This window comes from Stegastes partitus, unplaced genomic scaffold, assembly GCF_000690725.1.
Source record: "Stegastes partitus isolate 25-593 unplaced genomic scaffold, Stegastes_partitus-1.0.2 Scaffold302, whole genome shotgun sequence".
Taxonomy (NCBI): Eukaryota; Metazoa; Chordata; class Actinopteri; family Pomacentridae; genus Stegastes; species Stegastes partitus.
This window is the reverse complement of record NW_007578033.1, coordinates 39,819-61,249: the sequence shown is the minus strand read 5'-3', so window position 1 is coordinate 61,249 and position 21,431 is coordinate 39,819. Positions and strand designations below refer to the sequence as shown.

General features: G+C 39.7%; 2 protein-coding genes across 2 annotated transcripts; both read left to right on the top strand.

Moving 5' to 3' along the window:
• The first annotated feature begins 2,625 nt into the window (after positions 1-2,625).
• derl2 (derlin 2) lies at positions 2,626-10,293 on the top strand. The gene is made up of 7 exons (XM_008283199.1): positions 2,626-2,732; positions 6,786-6,851; positions 7,196-7,269; positions 7,549-7,642; positions 8,466-8,661; positions 8,800-8,890; positions 9,813-10,293. The coding sequence occupies exons 1-7, from the start codon at positions 2,640-2,642 to the stop codon at positions 9,916-9,918; spliced, it is 720 nt and encodes a 239-aa protein (XP_008281421.1). The 5' UTR covers positions 2,626-2,639; the 3' UTR covers positions 9,919-10,293.
• A 1,146-nt stretch (positions 10,294-11,439) lies between these two features.
• LOC103358289 (SWI/SNF-related matrix-associated actin-dependent regulator of chromatin subfamily B member 1-like) lies at positions 11,440-21,067 on the top strand. The gene is made up of 9 exons (XM_008283198.1): positions 11,440-11,648; positions 13,794-13,905; positions 14,835-14,943; positions 15,405-15,542; positions 15,812-15,939; positions 16,021-16,187; positions 17,111-17,301; positions 17,603-17,734; positions 18,397-21,067. The coding sequence occupies exons 1-9, from the start codon at positions 11,559-11,561 to the stop codon at positions 18,434-18,436; spliced, it is 1,107 nt and encodes a 368-aa protein (XP_008281420.1). The 5' UTR covers positions 11,440-11,558; the 3' UTR covers positions 18,437-21,067.
• Positions 21,068-21,431: the final 364 nt, after the last annotated feature.

The window sequence follows — 21,431 nt, the reverse complement described above, 5'->3', positions numbered from 1 at the left end:
CTCAAACAGAATGACACTGGACATTGAAAAAAAAATGTTTTTTTAAATGTTATTTTATTTGCCCTTTATTTTACCAGGTAAATATATTTGAGAACCAGTTCTCATTTGCAAACATGAGCTGGTCAAGAGGCACCAGCAGGAACAAATACACATGTAAATTATAGACACAAATATACACATAAACATAACATAGAGCAAAAGTAAACAAGTAAGAAGCATGGGGGCGTATGCATGTGAGTGAGAAATGTTATTCAGGGTCAGAGATGGCCGTTCTGATTATTTGTCTTTCTGGATGTAGAGTAAAGCCATTTGAAAAAAAAAAAGTAAGAAGTCATTTTACGCATTGCATTGATACATGTACAACTGTAGTGAAGTGCATTTAACTATACAGCTGGCTGTGTTGTGTCCTCCTCATTCTAAAGATTAGTAGATTCTGTGGCTTGGCCATAAAATCATTCTTTCATGTCATGTTAACATTTAGAAGGTCTAATTTGGATGAGCAAGCTCAATGGCTGCGTTCTCAAATACCCGGAGGACTTGTGTTACACTTCAGTACACCGTATCTGAGAATCTATCAGTTTGTTTGATGTGGAAGAAAGTGATCACATCCTCCACAGGGCCCCAAAAGCCCTGAGGCCAGCACTGCAAGTATTTATCCAGTAGAACTGGTACTGTAAATATAGACATAGCTGACATGATGTTAACTAAAGATCTCTGAATGACAGAAGCACTCCTACTGCACATTGCCATTGACAACATCAGTGATACATCATGCCGAGCTGATGCTGAATCTTGATGCAATAATGAAATTATCATATCAGTCAATGTCACAAATTAACTGGGGTAAATATGTCCCAAGAAATCTCGAAATTGTACTTACTTTTGGGGCAATTGCCTGGAATTCAATAGTAAATTAGCAAATTTATTTTTCTAAGTTTTCTAAGAAAATTTCATGTGTTCTCAGGTGTGGTAACAATTACACTGTAACAGTACACTGTAATGTAATACAGTGTACCTAATACTTAGTACTTCAAATATGTTCTGGATTGTCAGGTGTTTCAGGAGGACTGTGATAGCCATTTTGTGATGTTTTTGTCACGGTTTCACAGGTAAACCAGGTGCAGACATTAAACGCAAGCAGACTCGAAATTAGTAACAGACGTTTATTACAGTAACAGGAATACAAGGAAACAAGGGCATACACAGGGAACGGGGAATGATGCAGGTGATTTGGGGCGGTGACTGGAAGATGGGAAGATGAACCGGTTTTCTTTTGCAGCAGGAAGACGAGGAGGATGAGGGATAAACAGACTGAAGTAAATATGGTAAACTGAGCTTATTATAGAGGCACTCCAAGAACTTTGCAGATAAGCTAGGTATGTAGCTAGAAGATCCCTGGTTCACGTCCTGGTTAGGAGTTTGCATGTTCTCCCCGTGCAGCGTGGGTTTTCTCAGGGTTCTCTGGTTTCCTCCCACAGTCCAAAAACATGTTGAAGTTAATTGGTGATTCTAAATTGTCCGTAGGTGTGAATGTGAGTGTGTTTGGTTGTCTGTCACTATCTCTCTATCTGGCAGCCTGTCCAGGGTGTCCCCTGCCTTCACTCTGAGTTAACTAATAATTCATATCATGGCAAGAACGACCCAACTAAGTAAACTGAAACAACAGTCCATCCTTACTTTAAGACCTTTCCTCCCCCAGTCTAAACCCAGCTGAGGTGGTTTGGGATGAGTTGGAGTACAAAGTGATAGAAAAGAAGCCAAGACATTTGGAAAAGCTCCAGGTGTTAAAGCTGTTATCAAAGTAAAGAAAACCCCTTGATTGAGTGCCTGTGTCCACACTGGTACAACAACTGCACAAAAAACAATGCAGTTTTAGAGTAATGAGGTCAATCCTGCAAGACCTCCAACAATCCACAGGATGGCACCACTGTCTCTCTGTGTTATCTACAGTTGTCCTGCCACAAGCCTCTGTCATACTTGATAACGTCCATCCATCCATTATCTATACACCGCTTAGTCCTCACTAGGGTCACAGGGGACTGGAGTCTATCCCAGCTGACTGGGCGAAGGCAGGGGACACCCTGGACAGGTCACCAGTCTATCACAGGGCTACACTTAGAGACAGACAACCAAGCACAACCAATCACCCTTCGGGTATTTGGGATTCTTAATAATTAGTTCTTTTGTATCAAGAGGTTGTCAGTTATACATGGTGTTTGCAGTTGTTTTTCAGAAAGAAGTTGTCAAGTTGTGAATCCTCCTGCAGTCAGGACACCAAAAAAGACAAATGTCCTGCTGCAGGATAAACCACAGTTTGACAAGGCAACCCCAAACCTCAAATGAATAATCATTAAAGGTCTGATACTACTACTACTAAAATAATAATAATAATAATAATAATAATAATAATAACATATATGTTATATGCGTGTGTGTGTGTGTGTGTGTGTGTGTGTGTGTGTGTGTGTGTGTTGTTTTACAGACTAGCTCTGTGTGCAGAACATGTAGATGTGTAAGAACACATCTGCTGAGAGCAGTCGGGGATGTGTCCCACTTTGTCCCACGTTCTTGAACGCAACAACTTTTGCTTTGAGAAATGACGTGTCAAGAAAGTGCCGGAAGCTTTCAATCTGTCCAAAATGGCCTACCAGACACTACAACAGGAGTACCTACAGATTCCTGTTGTTACCAGGGCATACACGACCGCCTGCGTCCTCACAACTGCTGCAGTGGTAAGAACATTTCAAGTGTTCTGTGTGTTCGGCAGGATCATCTGGTGCCGCTTCAAAACAGCTGGCGTAAGGTCGTTTCTCTCCTGCTAGCTCGGTGGTTTAGCTACAGCTCTGTGAGAGGGATACGTGTCTATACTCGGTTGTCCACAATGGTAGCAGTCATGTTCAAGGCTCAAAAAGCTAAAGCAGAACCGAGCAACCCGTGGTCAGAGCCCTGGCTCTTCTCTTCGTCAGTCAGTCAGCATTATAAGCAGCAGCTTTGTTGCGTTTCCGTAGCCTGGCTAATAAGCCACAGCTATGGTATGTTTGGCTGTTAATGCTGCAAGGTAACAATGTGCTGCTCAGTGTACAGGGCACCACATATACCTTGTTTAGAAAATATATTCATTTCCCGTGGAAAAGTAAAGAGGTGTTATCTCTGAAGTGTATAAAAGTAAACGTATCAAAAGTAAGAGTCCTCATTTTAGAGTTTTGTACCATTATATGTTATCCTGTTGTTTTACTACCAGTCTGTGTATCGACATGAGGTGTATTTTGGTCTTTAACCTTATTTCACTCTATATTGTTTGGTAGGTTTCCCACAATACATAACATGTTATAATTACACTGTGCACTTCTAAAGTCCCGTAAAGTGAAACTGGTGTTTTGGCTACTTTAGTCGTTTGAATTTAAGACCTTAACACAACAGTGACACAACAAATAGAGACTGGCTTTATAGATACCTTCACTGGCCGCTGTATGAGTTACACGTGTGAAATCTAATGCAATCCAATGCAACAGCTCTGACATGAATTTTAATTTTACAAAACTTGTGCACTTGAAATTTTTGTTGACATTGTCAGAAAGATGATGATTCTACATTTTGTTTAATAGTGAAGTCATAGTGGGTGGCACTGGACTGCATTACGTTTAAGTCCTCCTAGTATTTTGTCCCTTTCATGTATGCTAATAGGATGAACAAAATGTTACTAACAAAAATGTGGGAGCTTTAAACACGTCAAATTTAATAGCAGAGCTGTTGTATTGGATTGCATTGTAGATGAATTAGTAGGGTGGGTGAATAGATAGATGCACTGTTAACAGTCTACTATTGGCATACTGTTGACAGGTTTTTTGTTTTTGTTTGTTTTTTATGTATTTATTTGGACAGACAGTACGTATTAATGACGTACAATCACAGGTTGCAGTACATACGCCGGATTTAGCACAGGGCTAATTTCCATCTGGTGTCCCCCACATACATAAAAGAAAAACACACAGGGAAACAAAGGTATGAAATAAAAATAAATAAAAAATAGTAGTAATAAAATAAATAAAAAAGACAATAGTAAAACAAAGACAGTGGTGATATGATTGAGTCAGACTGGGTCATACCCTAAAGTGCTGTTGTGTCTGTAAAGTGCTTTTAGACATAGCCTGTCGGTACTTTATATGTTGGCATAAAATCCAAAACAGAGACTTAATGCAACAAAGCTGAATACATCTGACACCCTGACCCACAAGTTAGAGAACCTGTGATCACTTGAACAACACTGAGTAAACCTGTGATTTCCAAATAGCCTACCTGTATGGTTATAAAATTACCTGTGAACACCAGAACTTTCTCAGTTTATGACCTATGGGCTGTGTCTATCTCCATGACAGCATTGTGGCTTCACATAGAAAAGAATTACCAGAGCAGCAGAAACCTCTGATTGTGAGAGTTTGCAAAGGTGGAAATGGATACAAGAGATTGCTGACAAACTGTAGTCAGTGGGTACACAGTTGCAGCGGTAATCAGAAGGCATAGAACGAGCCATGGTACCCTAATTCAGAGCTGTAGTGATCGTCCTCATAAAATGACAATATGGACATTGCAGGGGTCATCACTTGAAATCAGACTTTCTGTGACAGCTCAGACAGTGTGAATGACACTGCTTGATGTCAAACTCTATGAAGTCATTCCAGAAAAGAAAACCTTTGCTTACTCTTCGGCACAAACTTTGCTAAAGAACATGAAAAAAACCCTGATAAATATTGAAAGTACATTTTCTGGTCAAATGAGACTAAGATTATTTGTTGAGCTAATATGGGGTCCAGCAGAGTTGGCGTGAATCTGGCCAGGTCTACCACAGTTCACTTCATCGTTCTGACAGTGAAGCACAGATTTGGTTACTGTCGTGATATGGGGCAAAAGGTGTTGGAGAGATAACATTTACAGTTGGCTCCATGAATGCCTGTAGATACATCAGAGTTTTGACTGACAAGATGACTTCCCAAGAGGGTTAGCAGAAGAGGAATATTACAGCATGATAACCATTCAACCAATTATGTCAACTGACAACAGGTTTTTGTTGCATTGAATGCCTATTGTGGGTCTTCTGTATTTAGTAAAGTCGATCTGAACAGCTTTTTTCGTTAACATAAGAGCAAATACCTTACTCCTCAAACCAGGGGTAATGCAATTAATTTAAGGTTAAATCATTAAAAAGTTATGTGATATTATGTGTCATGTACTCATTCAGTGATAAAGTGGAAAATTTTACAAGCACAGAACATATAAAAAGGCTTTTTGTTCTGCAGTTGTCACAGTGGAGTCAGACAGTCAAAACAGGAAATCATGGGTTTAGTGGTATCAGATGCACATCTGTAGCACTGCTCTTAGGCCTAGCAAGAGATTTGAAGAACTGAAACGCTGTGATCTAGGAAAATATTAATGTCTTTTCATGTGCAAATATAATGCATTCTGAGCTGATACAACAGACACCTGAACTTCATCAGTGATACCTCCTTCATCTCCCCCAAAATGTCACTCAGCTACTCAAATGTACCACCTTACTATCAGCAGATTTAAGCCTGACTGCTTTGAGTGACTGGTGGGTACAGGACAGTCCATGCCCACTTCAGCCCCAATCACACTTAAGCCCGGTTCCCTGTTTTTGAATAACAGGGGATTAGGCAGACTCCAGCAAGGCAAAACGGCGATGGCCAGAGCCGCCACACTCGACTTCAAAATTGTTTGTAAGGAAACCTCTGGGTGACTCTAGGGAGGGTTTGTCTTTCTTTATATACATTCCATGATGCAGATGCGCCAGAATATAAACAAATAGGCTCAAAACATAAAGGTGTCAACAATTTCAAGTTCAATATCCAGAAACAATGTTTCCGTATGTTGAACTGATTTTGATGAATTTTTCATCAGTTTTCACCAAATTAGTTGTGCGGTGTGAAACACAGTTGGCAGATGTTGCACTGGTGTCATTTTTTCCTCATGACCAAATGTGGAAACCTGACACTGTGCGAGAATTGACAGAATAGAAAAACTGGGCAGCTGAAGTATTTGCATGTAGTTCAAAATTGCATGCAGTTTAGGGTTAAAACAGGATGTTGTGTTGTTGGCAGCTACATGTAGATGTGTATGAGGAGTATAAATGACAGAAGACATTTTAATGTGGTTAATAAAACCGAAAGCAATGAACCTTTCTTAATAGAGTACACTAAGCTTTGATTCGCATACCTGGAAGTTGAAGTTGTTCCAGTTTGAGAGCTGGAGCATTCTTGCTGATGCTGGCAGCTCCACTTAAACCTGGTGATTACACTGAGTCACGTGGGAGTCTGTGTGTGAGACTGGGTAGTCTCACCTGGGAGGCACGCATTACACTTCCTAATAGTCTTTATTTGGATAAATTAGGCACAAACCAAAAAAATCTAAATGGCTATTTTCTTGCTTTATTATGCAAGCAAAAAGTTAATAAAGTGAGGAGCAGGAATAACAGTGCAGCAAAATTCAGCGTGGCTCAAAACCCCCACCCGTACCATTGGGTGGTGCAAACGTCCACACACACGAAACGGTTCCCAATGTATCCTCGATAAAATGGGAAGAGCAAGATTACTTGAAGTTATTTGGACTGTACTGTATTTGCAAACAACAAAATATTACATCACAAATGCATTCAGTGGGAAAAACGTGGTTTGCATATATACGTATGTTTTTGGTTGTCAAAGTTGGATCATTTTATGATATTTTCTTTGTTAGACTTTTTAACATGATCTTTCTTTTGTCTTCTCTCACAGCAACTAGAGATCATCACACCATTTCAGCTGTACTTCAATCCCGATTTGATCCTAAGGAATTACCAGGTGAAAAATCTGACCCACCCCTTTGGGCACATAACAGTTCATATACTTGAAGCAGCACTATAACAAATCAGTGTTGTCTTATGCTAAGTTTGATTGTAAGAATTGTTTTTAATTAAATAAAAAAAGATGTCCATGCTGTTTATCAAGATTGTCTGTTTTTTTTCTCATCATATTGAAATCACATAGAATTAGACAGTTGTCATTCATAATGCAGTCAGTCTCAGGTCAGTATCTTGACTAATCAACAGTTAAGCAAAGCTGCTTTAATGTTTTTGAGTCACAGAAATGACACTGTATGTTATCTGCAGCGAATGACCTCTTTCTCTCTCTCTGTCTTTCTCTAGGTATGGCGATTAATAACCAACTTCCTGTTTTTTGGTCCGGTTGGCTTCAATTTCCTGTTCAATATGATTTTTCTGTATCCTTCTCAGCTCCAAGGCTCACTGCGTTCAGCATCGTTAGTGAATTTGCATACTTTCTGTTTCGCAGGCGTCGGCTCTATTTGGTTTCAGAGACAGGATGAGGAAACTTTACACTAAGATGCAGTTTGCATAAACAAATAGACACTGTAAATGCTGTCCCATGCACTATTATTTATACCAAACACAAATATGATGCTTTACTTTTACCCATTTAGGTGATGAGGATGTTTCTCACAGAATTGCTACGCAGGTTTGTCTTAACCATCTGCCTTCAGGTACAGATACTGTCGTATGCTGGAGGAGGGATCTTTCAGGGGACGAACGGCTGACTTCGTCTTCATGTTCCTCTTTGGTGGGCTGCTAATGACTGTATCCTTCCTCTGTCTTTCTCTCTTGCTATATAAGTATGTATCTATGTGTATATACATATACATAAATCCACCCATTGTCTATCTACCACTTAATCCTCTTTGGGGTTCCTAACTGTCTTGGGGCAAAGGCAGGGGACACCCTGAAGAGGTACACACACACACACACACACACATATACATATTGTGTGTACATATATATATGTATGTCTTGTTGCTATTTTAACAACCTAATGGAGACTGGGATGAATGACAGGTAGAGGAAGTTGGGTGAGGGTTAGAAAGGGTTAGGAAGATGTTTCCTGCCGCGACCAGCGAGCAATTTGGTAGGACCATGTTCAGCTTGTTTTTTTCTTGGTGTAGTGCTGTCTTGGAGATATTCATTTTTTTTGCTCCCTGTCTCTCACTCATGCCAGTTTGAGTGAGCCAGCTGCATGTTTTGTCGTGTTCATTGTATTCTTCAGGTATTATACCTTTAGTGGTAGCAGGCATTAAAATGAACCAGAAATTGAAGATAACAAGGGTGGTCTAATAATTTTTGTCCATAACTGTAAATATCCTGCCTTTGGCTTAAGTCTACTGGGATTGGCTCCTGTAGAGCAGCAGTAAACCAGTAATCAACAGAAGCATAGCACTGGTACTCTGAGCTTAGTCCTAGAACAAGAGTTGAACACCATATACCATCAGACTCTTTTCAGACTCAGCACTACTGTTAATAGTGAGATTTGTCCAGTCTGTAACTAACCTAAAACACATCATATATGTTAGAAGCAGCACCAGCAAAGATGTACATTAGTTTGACACTTTCTTTAACAAGGTTTCAGATATTTGGCACTTTCGTGAGTCTGGTGTTCCTGGGCCAAGCCTTCACCATCATGCTGGTGTACGTATGGAGTCGACGGAACCCAAACGTTCGCATGAATTTCTTTGGCCTTCTCAATTTCCAGGCACCCTTCTTGCCTTGGGTGCTGATGGGATTCTCACTTCTGCTGGGCAACTCCATCATCGTGGATCTTTTAGGTACTTATCACTGCCATCTGCAGTCAGTATTTAGAACTTTGCTGATACCCCAAGAACCAAACTAAATGTATGTGCTTTTATGGTGTGTATAATGAATACTGTGTTGGTTAAAATGTGTTTTGTTAAATGTGTCTTGAGGTATCGCTGTTGGTCATGTGTACTTCTTCCTGGAAGATGTTTTCCCCAACCAGCCCGGTGGTGGAAGGTGGCTTAGGACCCCATCTATCATGTGAGTCTGTAGTTTTTTTTTTATGTTATTGATAATTTCAAACAAGTCAGATGCAACCTTAAATACACAGTGCTCTTTGAAAGTGTGTGAATAATTGGATGAATCCTTTAAGGAGTGGTTGATAGTTGTTCAAGATGCTCTTAACACAGCACTCAGGTAGATATATGAACACTGCTGTAATTCTTCCTACTGGTCATATTAGACATTAAGACGTCCATTCCCAAATCAATTTGATATTAAGTAATGGGGGGACAATATACACATTCCTTGTTCTCAACACAAATACATGCCGATGTTTACCGGAAACCGATGTAAGGTTTGAGCTGACTGTATTGTTTGGATAAAGTGTTTCCAAGTTCATGTCTTCAGTCTGAAATGACCTTTTGTGTGGCTACCCCTCCACCCGATCTCAAGAAAAAAATGTGGATTTTCAAACTAAAAACTATTACCATGAATTGTATTAAGAAGGGATCCTTCAATGACCAGCATAACTGCAGCAAGAGAATTTTTTTAAATGTATATTTGGTCACCTGACTATTGTTTTAAGGATAGACTGGAAGAACCATCCTTTAAAAAAAATAAAAAATGGATTATGGGAAATATCCCCTTGGTACTACACCTGTGCTCTTTGCCTTGTGCAAAATATTTGTCACGGGTGTTCCAAATTACATGAAAGGTTATAGTTTCAGCAAATCTTTCGGAATCCTCATTTTGTAAGCATTAGTGAGCAGTGAATCTGGCCAGCAGTTGTCAGGATGTGTTTGACAGACAGACTTACCAACACAGCCATTCTTAGGTTGCACCACAAGCAGAGCCAAAAGCCCTGGTCACGCAGAGAAGTCTAGTCTGTTTTTGTTTTCCTATCCATTCCTTTGTGTTTGTAGTATTCCTTCATCCTTCTCACACTATGTGTCCCCCACAGAAAGATGCTGTTTGACACTCCAGAGGAAGATGCCAATTACAACCCCCTGCCCGAGGAGCGCCCTGGAGGGTTTGCCTGGGGAGAGGGACAACGCCTTGGAGGTTAGATACGACCTCCACATCATCCCTGATTGCCAGGTCACTTCCAAGGACCTTCTCTCAGAGAGATGAAGCGGACGAACATGGTCTTTGTTTTTGACATGTTTGTTTAGTTCTGGATGAAAAATGCCAAACAATCAGAACTCGTTTGGAGATAACCGTCTGTTGTCTTTGTATATGGGCTTTAATCATCCTCAGAAACTCTTCTTGATGCCAGATCATCGCTCTAAGACTCTTTGAAAGAACACAAGCTACGGATGGAAGTTTGGACAGTAAACCTTTGGGTTCGGATAACGGTTGTTTTCATCTCGGAAAAAAATAAAATTGACATACAGCTATATGAAAGAGGAAGAATGACGGCAGTAAAATATTATCAAAAATAATTTATTTAGATGGCGAGTGCATTTTTTTTCATTTCACTTTTTTAAAGAATAAATGTGTGTGGCAAATGATCTGTTTGTTTCATCTCTTTCAACTGTTTTAACATTGCTCGAAACTCTCAACACGTCTCAACAAATTACAGTAATACTAAAGACATTTTGGAACGGCTCTTGCAATTTAGTTTTCTCATTGTAACATACAGATATCAGGATTTGTTCTATGCCCTCAGTTTATTAGTCCAGCTTGTTGGGTTTACTTTTCAGAGCTGTACTCCGTTTTTCATTTTGTTCGACACAGCTCTAAATCACATCCACCACATCACCAATCCACTCTCCAAAATGAGTCCTGCCTTTTGTTAGTATGTAAAAGTACTTTTGGCTTATGTAATAGATTGTTCTTATGTTCATGTTTTTTTTGTTTGTTTTGTTATGTTTTTATGTACGCTTGCATGGGTCAGAAAAAAACCTTCAAGGGCCTTTAACTGAATTTCCAATAATCAATTTGCTAGTTGAGAAGAGGAATATAGAGTAATGAGCACAGCATTTTATGTGATACAGCCGATTGTGTTGTTCTGTTTTATTTTACACAGCTGTCAAGAAAAGGTCTATACAGTTGAGGTTGGATTTTATTACTGCAGGTGTGAATGACTTCACAAATCCTCATTAAGGGACTTCATGCAGGTATCCTGTAATGTCATAATCAATGTGCTGTTGTTTTTCAGTGTCCTTTTTACATTCTTACAGCTAATTCCTGCGTGTGTGCCTCAAATGTTTTATTTTAAACGAATCAAATAGTAGTTTTCAATTGTATTACAGCTCATTAAATTACAAGGAAATGTGAGTACTCCTCAAAGAGATGGAAATGCTGGAGAAACTCTGCGTTATACAGACTTCTACTGTGGATCAGTAGGGGCGCTAATGAGCAATAGAAATTGTTCCTCTGCCTTGAAAGAACGAAGAGTTTTATCCAATGCAGCGTTTATGATTTTCGGAAAAGTCCTGACTAAGATTAGATGGTTTTACTGAACATGCTTTCTAAATTGGAACATATGCATCAATAGCTGTAGTTTTCCGTTTATCCTGGCTGCTCTTGTTGTTATTTTACACTGAAGGAGCAGACATCCTCTCAGCTAGCGTGTTCTTACATGCAGAAAGCTGAAGAAAACGAGATTTTTAGGGAGCCTCTGATTTCGGAGCTTCGCCGTTGGTCCCGAACGCACCTGAAGAGGAGAAGGCTACTTAGTTAGCTGGATAGCGACAGCGTGAAGATGCAATTGGCTCTAAGTAAAACGTTTGGCCAGAAGCCTGTTAAATTTCAGTTAGAACAAGATGGGGACTTTTACATGGTGGGCTCGGAGGTACGTGACTCTCGGTTCATTGACTTTCAGTGCTTAGCCCCCCCAGCACTAGCCTCAGTTATCCATTCTTCTGGCTAGTTGATGCTAACATGCTAACGAGCTCCATTGATGGTTTAATAACAAAGAAACGCTTGAAAACGAACAACGGGCTTCAGGTTAACTCATAGCCTAATGTCAGCCCAGCCACCGGCAAATCAAACATTTATTTATGTTGTTTCAAACCAAATACCAGATGGCTATTGTTTTGCAGCAACTTCTTATTCCAGTCTGCTGTAATGTAACGTTCGTTACTTCAGTAAGTTGCGCGTGCCCACTACGTTACATGGACAAGAAGTGATGAGCGAAAAAGTCGCGTGCGTGTTGAACCCAGATGGGAATCCATCCAAGTTCATTTCGGCTTCAGATGCCAGTTTTGAACCTGCCATTTGCACTGATTTCGGTACAAGCTTGACTCAGAATACATTTGTGGTTGTCTGCTGCTCTCTGGAAATACTTTTTTATGGTCTTTGTATGATGTGAGCTGTAAAAAAAATGATGTTTTAAAGAACAGCTCCAGCTTTTGCCCGCTGTTGAATTTAAACAGTAAATTATTCAGTTTTGGCATTGAGAAAAATGCTTTTAAGTGGCTAAAGAACCGAGTGGAAGAAGCTCCTGTGGTCTTGTGAGACCAAGGTTTTATGAAAACTTTTTTTTAAAAAATTATTATTATTACTTTTAATACCTATACTTGCATATATTCATATTTTACTTCTCCCTCATCAATGAGAACATTTGTAGGTATCCACAGTGTCATTCTTTCTGGGACTAATGTCATTATTTTACTCTTCATGTTGTATGGTTCTCATTACAGATATCTACAGCTGAATTATGACTAGTTGCACTTTCTGTTGTAAATATGTACAGCTTAATTCCGACTAATCATAACTAGTTTAAGATATATTTAATCCCCCTCTATTCAGGAAACTGACATTGTTCTTTTTAGATATTCTAAGTTAGGTTTAAACCAGTCAGAATGACATGTCGATCTCTCAGACAGGAGTTATAACTCGTCAAAACAGGTATCTTGAGTTGGAATTTTGACTTGGCAAAATTACACTGCAGATATCTGTAATGTCATCAGAAACTACAGGATGTCAGAGGCATCCTGTAAGCAGTCTCTGTTTGAGACGGCTTGCCTTTTCAAAACACGATTGCACATACGTGTCACTGGCATGTCAGAGCAGCACGAGGCCACAGCTCCATTTTTACCACAAGTCTCAACAAACCTCTCATTCTCCACAATCTCCTCACTGATGAGCTCTTCATATTTAATGCTATTTTCTAAAGATCTTACGCACTACAGCAGCCGCTCTTACTTCTGCTAAAATTATTTAAATGCTTTGCTGGACCAATGTCCAGTGGGAAGCTTTGAATGAGCGGTGTAGTGGACAGCAATCATAATGACGTTTGAAATATCTGCAAATATTATTTTTAGTCCAACGTTACGTTAACGTGAAAGATATCTGGATTAAAAAATTGTGACTAGTCGCATTGTAACTACAACTGATCAAAAAATAGCTTTGTTGATATCTGTAATTTTGTTTCCATGCAGTCATACTCAGTTGTTAAATGTTAAAACAGCTTGCCATGAACTAGCTTTTTGAACATCTTCATTGTGAAGGTGGAAGATGGAAGATGCTATGGTGACGCTTCTCTGCTGCAGGAAGTGGAGAGCTTGTGAGGGCAGAGGGTCAGTCATTGAAGCAGAAATTTGGAGGTCTGCAATGGAAACTTGAGAGAGGGAGAGAGAGAGAGAGAGAGATAAATCTGAGTATACAAACATCTAAAGTGCAGTTGTTTGTCCTAGGATTACTGGTTTGAAAGCTAGTGTTTGTTAAAAGACTGGCTATTGGATTAGTATTTACAATCTGAATGCATTTAAGGAAATTATTTCCGAGTCAAAATCTACCAAAGACATTAAACCTGGATGGTTGCTTTTGATGTCTTGTCTGCAAGTCTCAGTGTTGTTTTATTCACAGTAGATCTTTGGAGATGTTTTTTTTTCCGCCAAAAAAAAAAAAAAATATTTTGTACATGTTATTCGGTTGACTTTTTGGCAGTTTGTTCAATTTTGGATTACTAAAGGATGTGCCTTCTGCTGTCAAGGTTGGAAACTATCTACGGATGTTCAGAGGCTCTCTTTATAAAAGATACCCATCTTTATGGAGGAGGCTGGCCTCTGTGGAGGAGAGGAAGAAAATTGTAGCATCATCACACGGTGAGTGGCTTGTCTGGTTCTACACAGTCGATACCCAGAGTCTTTGTAACTTTCAGCTGTTCAGCTTGATAACTGGAAGTCCTCCAGCATATTGGAGGTGGTAAAACTGATGGTAAATATGACCAGTTTTAAGGCTGTTTTCCCATGACTGGAACTTGTTAAGGTGAACCGACCCTTTCAGTGTGTCCCCAATGCATGAAATGCCCCTGAACAACCTCTTTCAGAGTTGTTTTTGTGGAAGACAAAAGTACCTAATAGTAGTCCTCTGATATAGGGCTGGTTTCTGCACCAGAAAATAGTCAAATGATATCAGCCACACTGAAAAAGCCCGTAAGTTCCTGCAGTGGGAAACAGCTGTATGCTGGAGGAACATTACAATTAAAGCTGCATAGCTCCAAACATCAGCGTTAGAAGAAGTATTTTCCTTTGCACACCAAAAATAGCCAAGTAAAGTCCAACAATCAATTTTTAACTCTGAGGAAAAGTATAAAAGTATTAAATGTAAATGGTAGCAACAAAATGAAACTACTGCAAATGTAGAATGCCCCTTTTATATAATATTAATGCGCCCTTCTTCTTGTCAGACAAATTTAAATTTTTCCGTTCGCAGGGCCTTTGCTCTATAGTGATTTCGTTGTTCTCATACAATGACAAAGAAATTCTGATTCTGATTCCGATGTATGTTTCATGTGAGTGGATCAAATGTTTTCATGTAGAATCAAAGAAAGTTTTTTTTTTTTTTTTTTTTTTTCAGAAATAGAATTCAAGTATTAAGTAGCACAAACTATAAAGTAACTTCAAATTACTTTGCAGTACAACACTTGAGTACATGTTTGTTATCTTTCACCACTGCCATGTTTGTTCCCGTAATATATACCACTCTAAATCTGAGCAAAGGTCCACATCTTTTTTCCCTTGTCCATGTGTAGCCACCAGTGTTACTTTGCTGAAGGCTTCAGAATGTGAAGAGATCTTTGAGGGTAATGATGAGAAATACAAGGCGGTGTCCATCAGCACAGAGCCCCCAGCCTACCTCAGGTAACCTCCTGCCAGAATATTACTAATGGTGCAACAGTTAAGGTTTTGTTTTATTTTTGAATGTGTGTGTTTATGTCTCCTTGTTTCAATTCAATTCAGTTTTATTTATATAGAAGGAATTCACAACATATGTGATCTCACAGCGCTTAACATAGTAAGGTGCAGACCTTACAAATTTTCAACAGAGATTACTGCCCATATTTCCACCAGCAGGCTTCTGTTTGTTCTGGTTTTATTTTCTGTGAACATGACAAAGAGGACATTATTTAGTTGCATTGTGGGAAACTCAGGTTCCAGCTGTTTTTAAGTTTGACTCATACTAAAGATTGAAAATATTTCACCCTCTGCTGTGCTAATTCTGTTTGTTCCTTGTGAGACCAACAACGTTACGGACAAACTTATTTTCCGGCATACTTCTAACAGAACATCTCACTGCTGTTTGTTTGACCTTCTGTATTAAGGGAGCAAAAGGCAAAGAGAAGCAGTCAGTGGGTCCCCACGCTGCCAAACAGCTCTCACCATCTTGATGCTGTGCCTTGCTCCACCACCATCAACCGTAACCGAATGGGCCGTGACAAGAAGAGGACCTTCCCCCTGTGGTAACACGGCGTTTTGTTTACTTTGTTGCTTCGTATTTAGTCAGTCCTGTTTTACATGTTCTACTTGTACTTTAGGTTGCTACAATAACTCCTTCATTGTACACATAAATATATTTTCGGGTCGTATTGATGTCAACTTAAAAGGTGTATCTATTCTTTAAGCAGTACTGATGTTGATATGAGAATGACCATATTCTGTTAAAATAACATTAAGAATTGCTTAGTGAAAGAAAAACAATCAAACAAAGAGTTGTGTGAATTTTTGTCAGCTTCGATGACCACGACCCTGCAGTGATCCACGAGAATGCAGCCCAGATAGAGGCTCTGGTTCCCATTCGTCTCGACATGGAGATAGATGGGCAGAAACTACGAGATGCCTTCACATGGAACATGAATGGTAAATACATCCCCAGTGACTTGCCAACATCTGAAACATCCAGTGTTGTCTCCTCCTCTAATTTCTCTGCCTTCTCCTCAGAGAAACTGATGACCCCAGAGATGTTTGCAGAGATTTTGTGTGATGATCTGGACCTAAATCCTCTGGCCTTTGTGCCAGCCATTGCCTCAGCTATTCGTCAGCAGATTGAGTCCTATCCCACTGACAGCATACTCGAGGAGCAGGCAGACCAAAGAGTCATCATCAAGGTAGGTGCTGCACCGAAGCAATAAAAAAATCCTTTGCAGATGCACAGAATGTCATGGAGCTTTGTAGAAATACACTAGAACAAGGTTTTCCAAGAATGAATATTTTTCTGGATTATTCTGATACTAAGTAAAACATGAAAATCAAAGGTTGTCTGGCAAGTTCTGCACTCATGAGGAGAATGATTCCCCTTGATTGTTAAGTGGATTTAAGGATGCTTAATAAAATATGTATCATATGATTATATATCATATTACATTGATTGATTTCACATTGTGAATTTCCCAAGTGAAGGATCAATAAAGTTTATCTTATCTTATCTTGCAAACTGCATCACTTTGGCGCTAAGGGCTACTTTAATTCCCTCCATGAGATGTATCGCAACCACTGCTGCACCTCGAGCACATTACACAAGTGGTCAAATCAGCAGCATAAAATATGATAACTTTCTCTAGTTGTTGCCTGAAAACCTGCACACCCGCCTCCACAATGATGGTAATAGCTACATTTTAACTCTGCAGAGATTTATTTCCAACTCTTTATTTATTATATCTTTATTTCCAACTCTTACTTCTAACGATACACCTATAGCTGTATTTAATATTCAAACCCTGGCTTCTGTGGCAGCGGGCCTTTGACAAGCAAGGTGGTTATCAGCTTTCTTTTGGTAACTCAGACATTCTGCTTTACACTCTGAGCACGTTTACATACAAGGAGGCGTTTATCTCCACAGCATCAGTCACCATGAAGATCTAGCAGGTTAATAGAGAGCCACCTTCATGACACTAAAAAACTCTGACTTTAGGCTTAGCATACCTTGCTAACCCACTAATATCACTTTGTGGCACAATCCTCAGGTCAGATACAGTTCAGAATGAGGTGACAAAAACCATAGGTGTATGTGATGCTTTTCTGCTTTCCACAGCTGAATATCCACGTGGGTAACATCTCTCTGGTGGACCAGTTTGAGTGGGACATGTCAGAGAGAGAGAACTCTCCAGAGTCATTTGCACTGAAGCTGTGCTCTGAGCTGGGACTGGGTGGAGAGTTTGTCACCACTATTGCCTACAGCATTCGAGGTCAGCTCAGCTGGCACCAGAGGACCTACGCCTTCAGGTAACTCACCCACTTTCTAGGACAGTCCTGTTAAAATTATTGGGTTCAGCAGTCTTGCATGCAGAGGGAAGGTTACCCTGGCACATCCATTGTAAACATGCCAACTAGCCACATAACAACAAACTTCCTCCAGAATCACAGACTCCATCATTAATTGACTTTTAAGGACCCTACTTCATCTTTTTGGAGTATACTGCAGTCTCATCCTCAGATTTCTGTTTTTCTGCTTTTTTACATGCCAGCAGTACATTGTCCTCTGTGGTGGACTGATTTACTAATACCATGCTTGTAATTTGTTTAGTGAGAACCCACTCCCCACAGTAGAGATTGCCATTCGCAACACAGGCGATGCAGACCAGTGGTGCCCCCTGCTGGAGACTCTCACAGATGCTGAAATGGAGAAGAAGATCCGAGACCAAGACAGGAACACGAGGTGAGACAGTCGGATACAGTCAGATGGTTGAATACATTAAATAAATGTACTGTTTATCTATTCCACTGAAGCTACTATTGCTACCTGACTTTTGTCAGACTGACAATTGTAAGATCTGTGGTTAAAAAGACATCAAAGAATAAAATGTAGCTACCAGCTAAAGTCATCCCTGAAAACATTAAAGTAAAAGTATGTAATTTTGATAGATAAAACATAGTTGCTGGTGCAGCAGAACAGTTGCTACGTATTTTTGTATTTGCTGCTAAATTGGGCTATAGTATATATAGAGGTTAGTGACGGGCGGTGGGCGAATATTTGAATATTAAAATTGCTATCCGGATACCACCACATCAAACAAATATTCAGGTCCAGCCCTATAATCAACTAATCATTTCAGCTCTAGAGTATTTTTTGGTTCATGGATGCTCAAAAAATAATCACACTGTTCTGTGTATTGGAGGTCCAACAACGCGTTTTTGTCTAGACTCTCTTTGAGGGTTGATTTGTCTGTGTTGATATGTCTGTTTTTCCATCTAAAGACTCAGAATGTTAACTCAGGACTAAAAAAAAAATCAGAGTTTCACTTAAGAAGCTTTCTGCCACAAACTCCTACAGTTTTTGCAGAATTCTCAAAGTAACGTGAATAAACTCTGTTTTTACAGGCGTATGAGACGACTGGCCAACACCGCCCCTTCCTGGTAGAAAGAAACAGGGAGCTGCATCAAGCGATGTGTCCTCTGGAGACTCTTGTTACTCTGAAGCGATCAAGTAAATACACACAGAGTTACACACACACACGGGTCATCCTTAAAGCATCAACGAAACATCTGGACAAGCATGAACACAGACATGTGGTCAGTCTCCATGGACACCTCATTGACTGAACACACATCCAGACATTCCTCTGCACACACAGTCTGCCGTTACCATGTTTCACTCTCATTAGCTAATCAGTCATGGCAGCAGCTCACATCTATCTAACCAGTGTTTAATACTAAAGGAGATTCGTCTGATGTCTGTTACACACACCTCACCATGCAACATTCACTGTACACTTGCCAGGTCAAAACACTTGCCATTGAGTTTAATGTATCTGTATGGATGGTGAAATGGCACCCTGAGTCTGTGACCTCACACTGATCGGGGCAGCATTTGTGTAAGACTACCAGGGCAGTTCTGACAACTACAAGTTTAACATGTGCAGGTTACTAACAGATCTGTCATTTTCTCTGTCAGTTATCATCTGCACAGCAGCTGAAAGGCAGAAGTATCAGGTTTATTAAGGTCCTGTCCTAACCAGCATCTAGTATTGTGCTGCACAGCAGAGCAATTTAAATAGTCGAAGAAGGCAAGCACAGATGCAGCTAACATTAATGATGGCTCTGTTACAGTACTCACAGATGGAAAGCACTCAAAGTAATATTAACAACAGCTGTGCTTTTCTGGTGCCTGCTGGTACAAATACATCACAGTATTTCTGTTCCCCGTGATCAGCAGGAGGGTTCACTGATCCTGGATGTCCTGTAGAAGTGAAAGCATTAGTCAATCAATCCATTTGCCAATCAACTGAAGTATGATTAATTATTTAGAAAATTGATTCATTGTTTCAGTCATTTTCTAAACAAAAACACTAAAGAAATGTCAATCTTTTCATTTTTAAAGATTCTAATATGAGAGGAACTGCTGTTCTTTTTTCCATATATAATTCTAAACAGATTCACTTTGGATTTTGGACTTTTACTGCTGAGATAAAACAAGATATTTGAAGATATAACCATGATACAGAGTTCCAAAAGGGACACTCTGCCTATTTCAGACCTTCCTGTGATGTTGGACCCACTTATAGTGTGGTCAGAACAAGCAGAGATCTGGTTCTTAATAGAACTGACAGGATCCAGGAGCTTGATAGTCAGTATGAATAAGATTGGCATTTTGTAATCCTCTGTACCAGAAATAATAAACTAAATTAATTTTGTGAACGTTGTGTATCGAGTACAACAGATGCAGCTGCCACAGATCACAGACAGCAACAGTAGCATTTCAGGATGTGAACACTGCGGTGACGTGCTGTTTACATAAAGTAGCAACTCAAAACTCTCACCGTGAACGCTAGACAAATCTGGATATCTGTGTCTGAGCTGCTTACATCTGTTTGGCGTGTTTCTTACTTTCGCTAAAAATGCTAAGAACGGGCAAACTTATTACTGCAGCTGCACCACCGCCATTCCACATGTTTTTATTGTCCATTATCTCTAGTACCTTCTGAATCCATTGTACCTTCACTACCCACGGTGCTACAGAAAACAAGGACCATCACGTTTTAAGAAATTTGGTATTGGCTTGGTACTAAAGTGCTGGTTCTTATGACGTAATCAATACATAATTGTAGTCATTTTGCAGCTCGGCCTCCCTCTATGGATAAGCGGAAGTGCGTATGAACATAAAGAAACATTAAAGAAAGAAAACTTCCCTTCATGACCATAATACCATGATCTTTTTGGGAGTTCCAGACCATGGGATTAGGTTGAAATGAGCATCAATTCACTACTTTGCGATTTTAAAGCATTAAAGAATTCAAACAGGACTTCAATATCAAGACGTTGTCAATAAGCAACCCCCCAGGACTGAGCATTATGCCTGCATGTGTGGGTGTTGGACAGTAGGAGGACCAGGGGAGCCAACAAAAATAAAGGATGGTCTGATCAAAATAGTCTGCAAAGAAAAAGTTTAAAAAACTTCAAAAATGCAGTACCAACATCCAAACCCTACATGTAGATGCTTTAATAAATGTTGGTAATTGGCAGCTTCTCTGTGCTGTGGTTAATATTAGTGGGACGTCCTGGTCATAACACAGTTATCCAGACCAGGTTTACTCACGTTGCCTGCAGCTCAGATCTGTTAAGTGTTTGCAGCCAATTGGGGCCGAGCTGCTTTGGTTTTAGCATGTGTGTTCTGGTCTTTATTACTGATTCTGGTCAGCTGTGTGCACCTGTGTCCATCTGCATGCCGAAACATAGTTAACTCATACTGTACATTGTGCATGAGGGACGGACTGTTCCCACTGTTACTTCTGTTTGCACTGTGCCTCACATTTTATCGGTGTCAGCACACTGCGGCTTCTGTTTTTGGCTAGTAGAGGGGGGAGACCAAGCTGACAAGAACCAATGGTGTCTTTTAATGTGATGATTTTCAACTTGAACATACTTTAAAGAATGATGTTAATGTATGTACTGTTGCTTCTCATTCTCTTCTTTTGTAAAATTGCTTTACCTTTTTAGTGGACTTGTTTTTTATATGAAAAGTAACAATAAAGACAACTTGTTGTAAAAGGTTCTGTTTTGTCAACCTGTTTGATTTTAATTCACATATTCTGTTCATTTCTCTTAACCATGAGATAACTGAGATAAGTGTGTCTGCCAGGTCAGTAAAAAATGATGACGAAGGAAACACAAATGACTAATTGAGTGAGTTTCATATGGTTACTTTTACAGAATGTAAAATAAACGGGCATTTTATCCATAGAAACATACACTTGGTCCACTTCTAAGCAAATACTTCTTGTTTTTTAAGTTATTTTTTTGGCCTTTGTGCAATAGTGCAATGAGAGAGAGACAGAAAAGTGGGGAGAAGACATGTGGGAAAGGGCCATGAGCAGGATTCAAACTCATGACCTCCACATCGGGACTGTAGCCCTGTA

Bases quoted from the DNA above. Each gene is read 5' to 3' on its own strand.
- LOC103358289 (XM_008283198.1), top strand. From the start codon at position 11,559: ATGCAATTGGCTCTAAGTAAAACGTTTGGCCAGAAGCCTGTTAAATTT. The intron at 11,649-13,793 runs GTACGTGACTCT...TCTGCTGTCAAG, and splicing joins TTTACATGGTGGGCTCGGAG to GTTGGAAACTATCTACGGAT. The intron at 17,735-18,396 runs GTGAGACAGTCG...CTGTTTTTACAG, and splicing joins GACCAAGACAGGAACACGAG to GCGTATGAGACGACTGGCCA.
- derl2 (XM_008283199.1), top strand. From the start codon at position 2,640: ATGGCCTACCAGACACTACAACAGGAGTACCTACAGATTCCTGTTGTT. The intron at 6,852-7,195 runs GTGAAAAATCTG...GTCTTTCTCTAG, and splicing joins TGATCCTAAGGAATTACCAG to GTATGGCGATTAATAACCAA. The intron at 7,643-8,465 runs GTATCCTTCCTC...ACAAGGTTTCAG, and splicing joins TTGGTGGGCTGCTAATGACT to ATATTTGGCACTTTCGTGAG.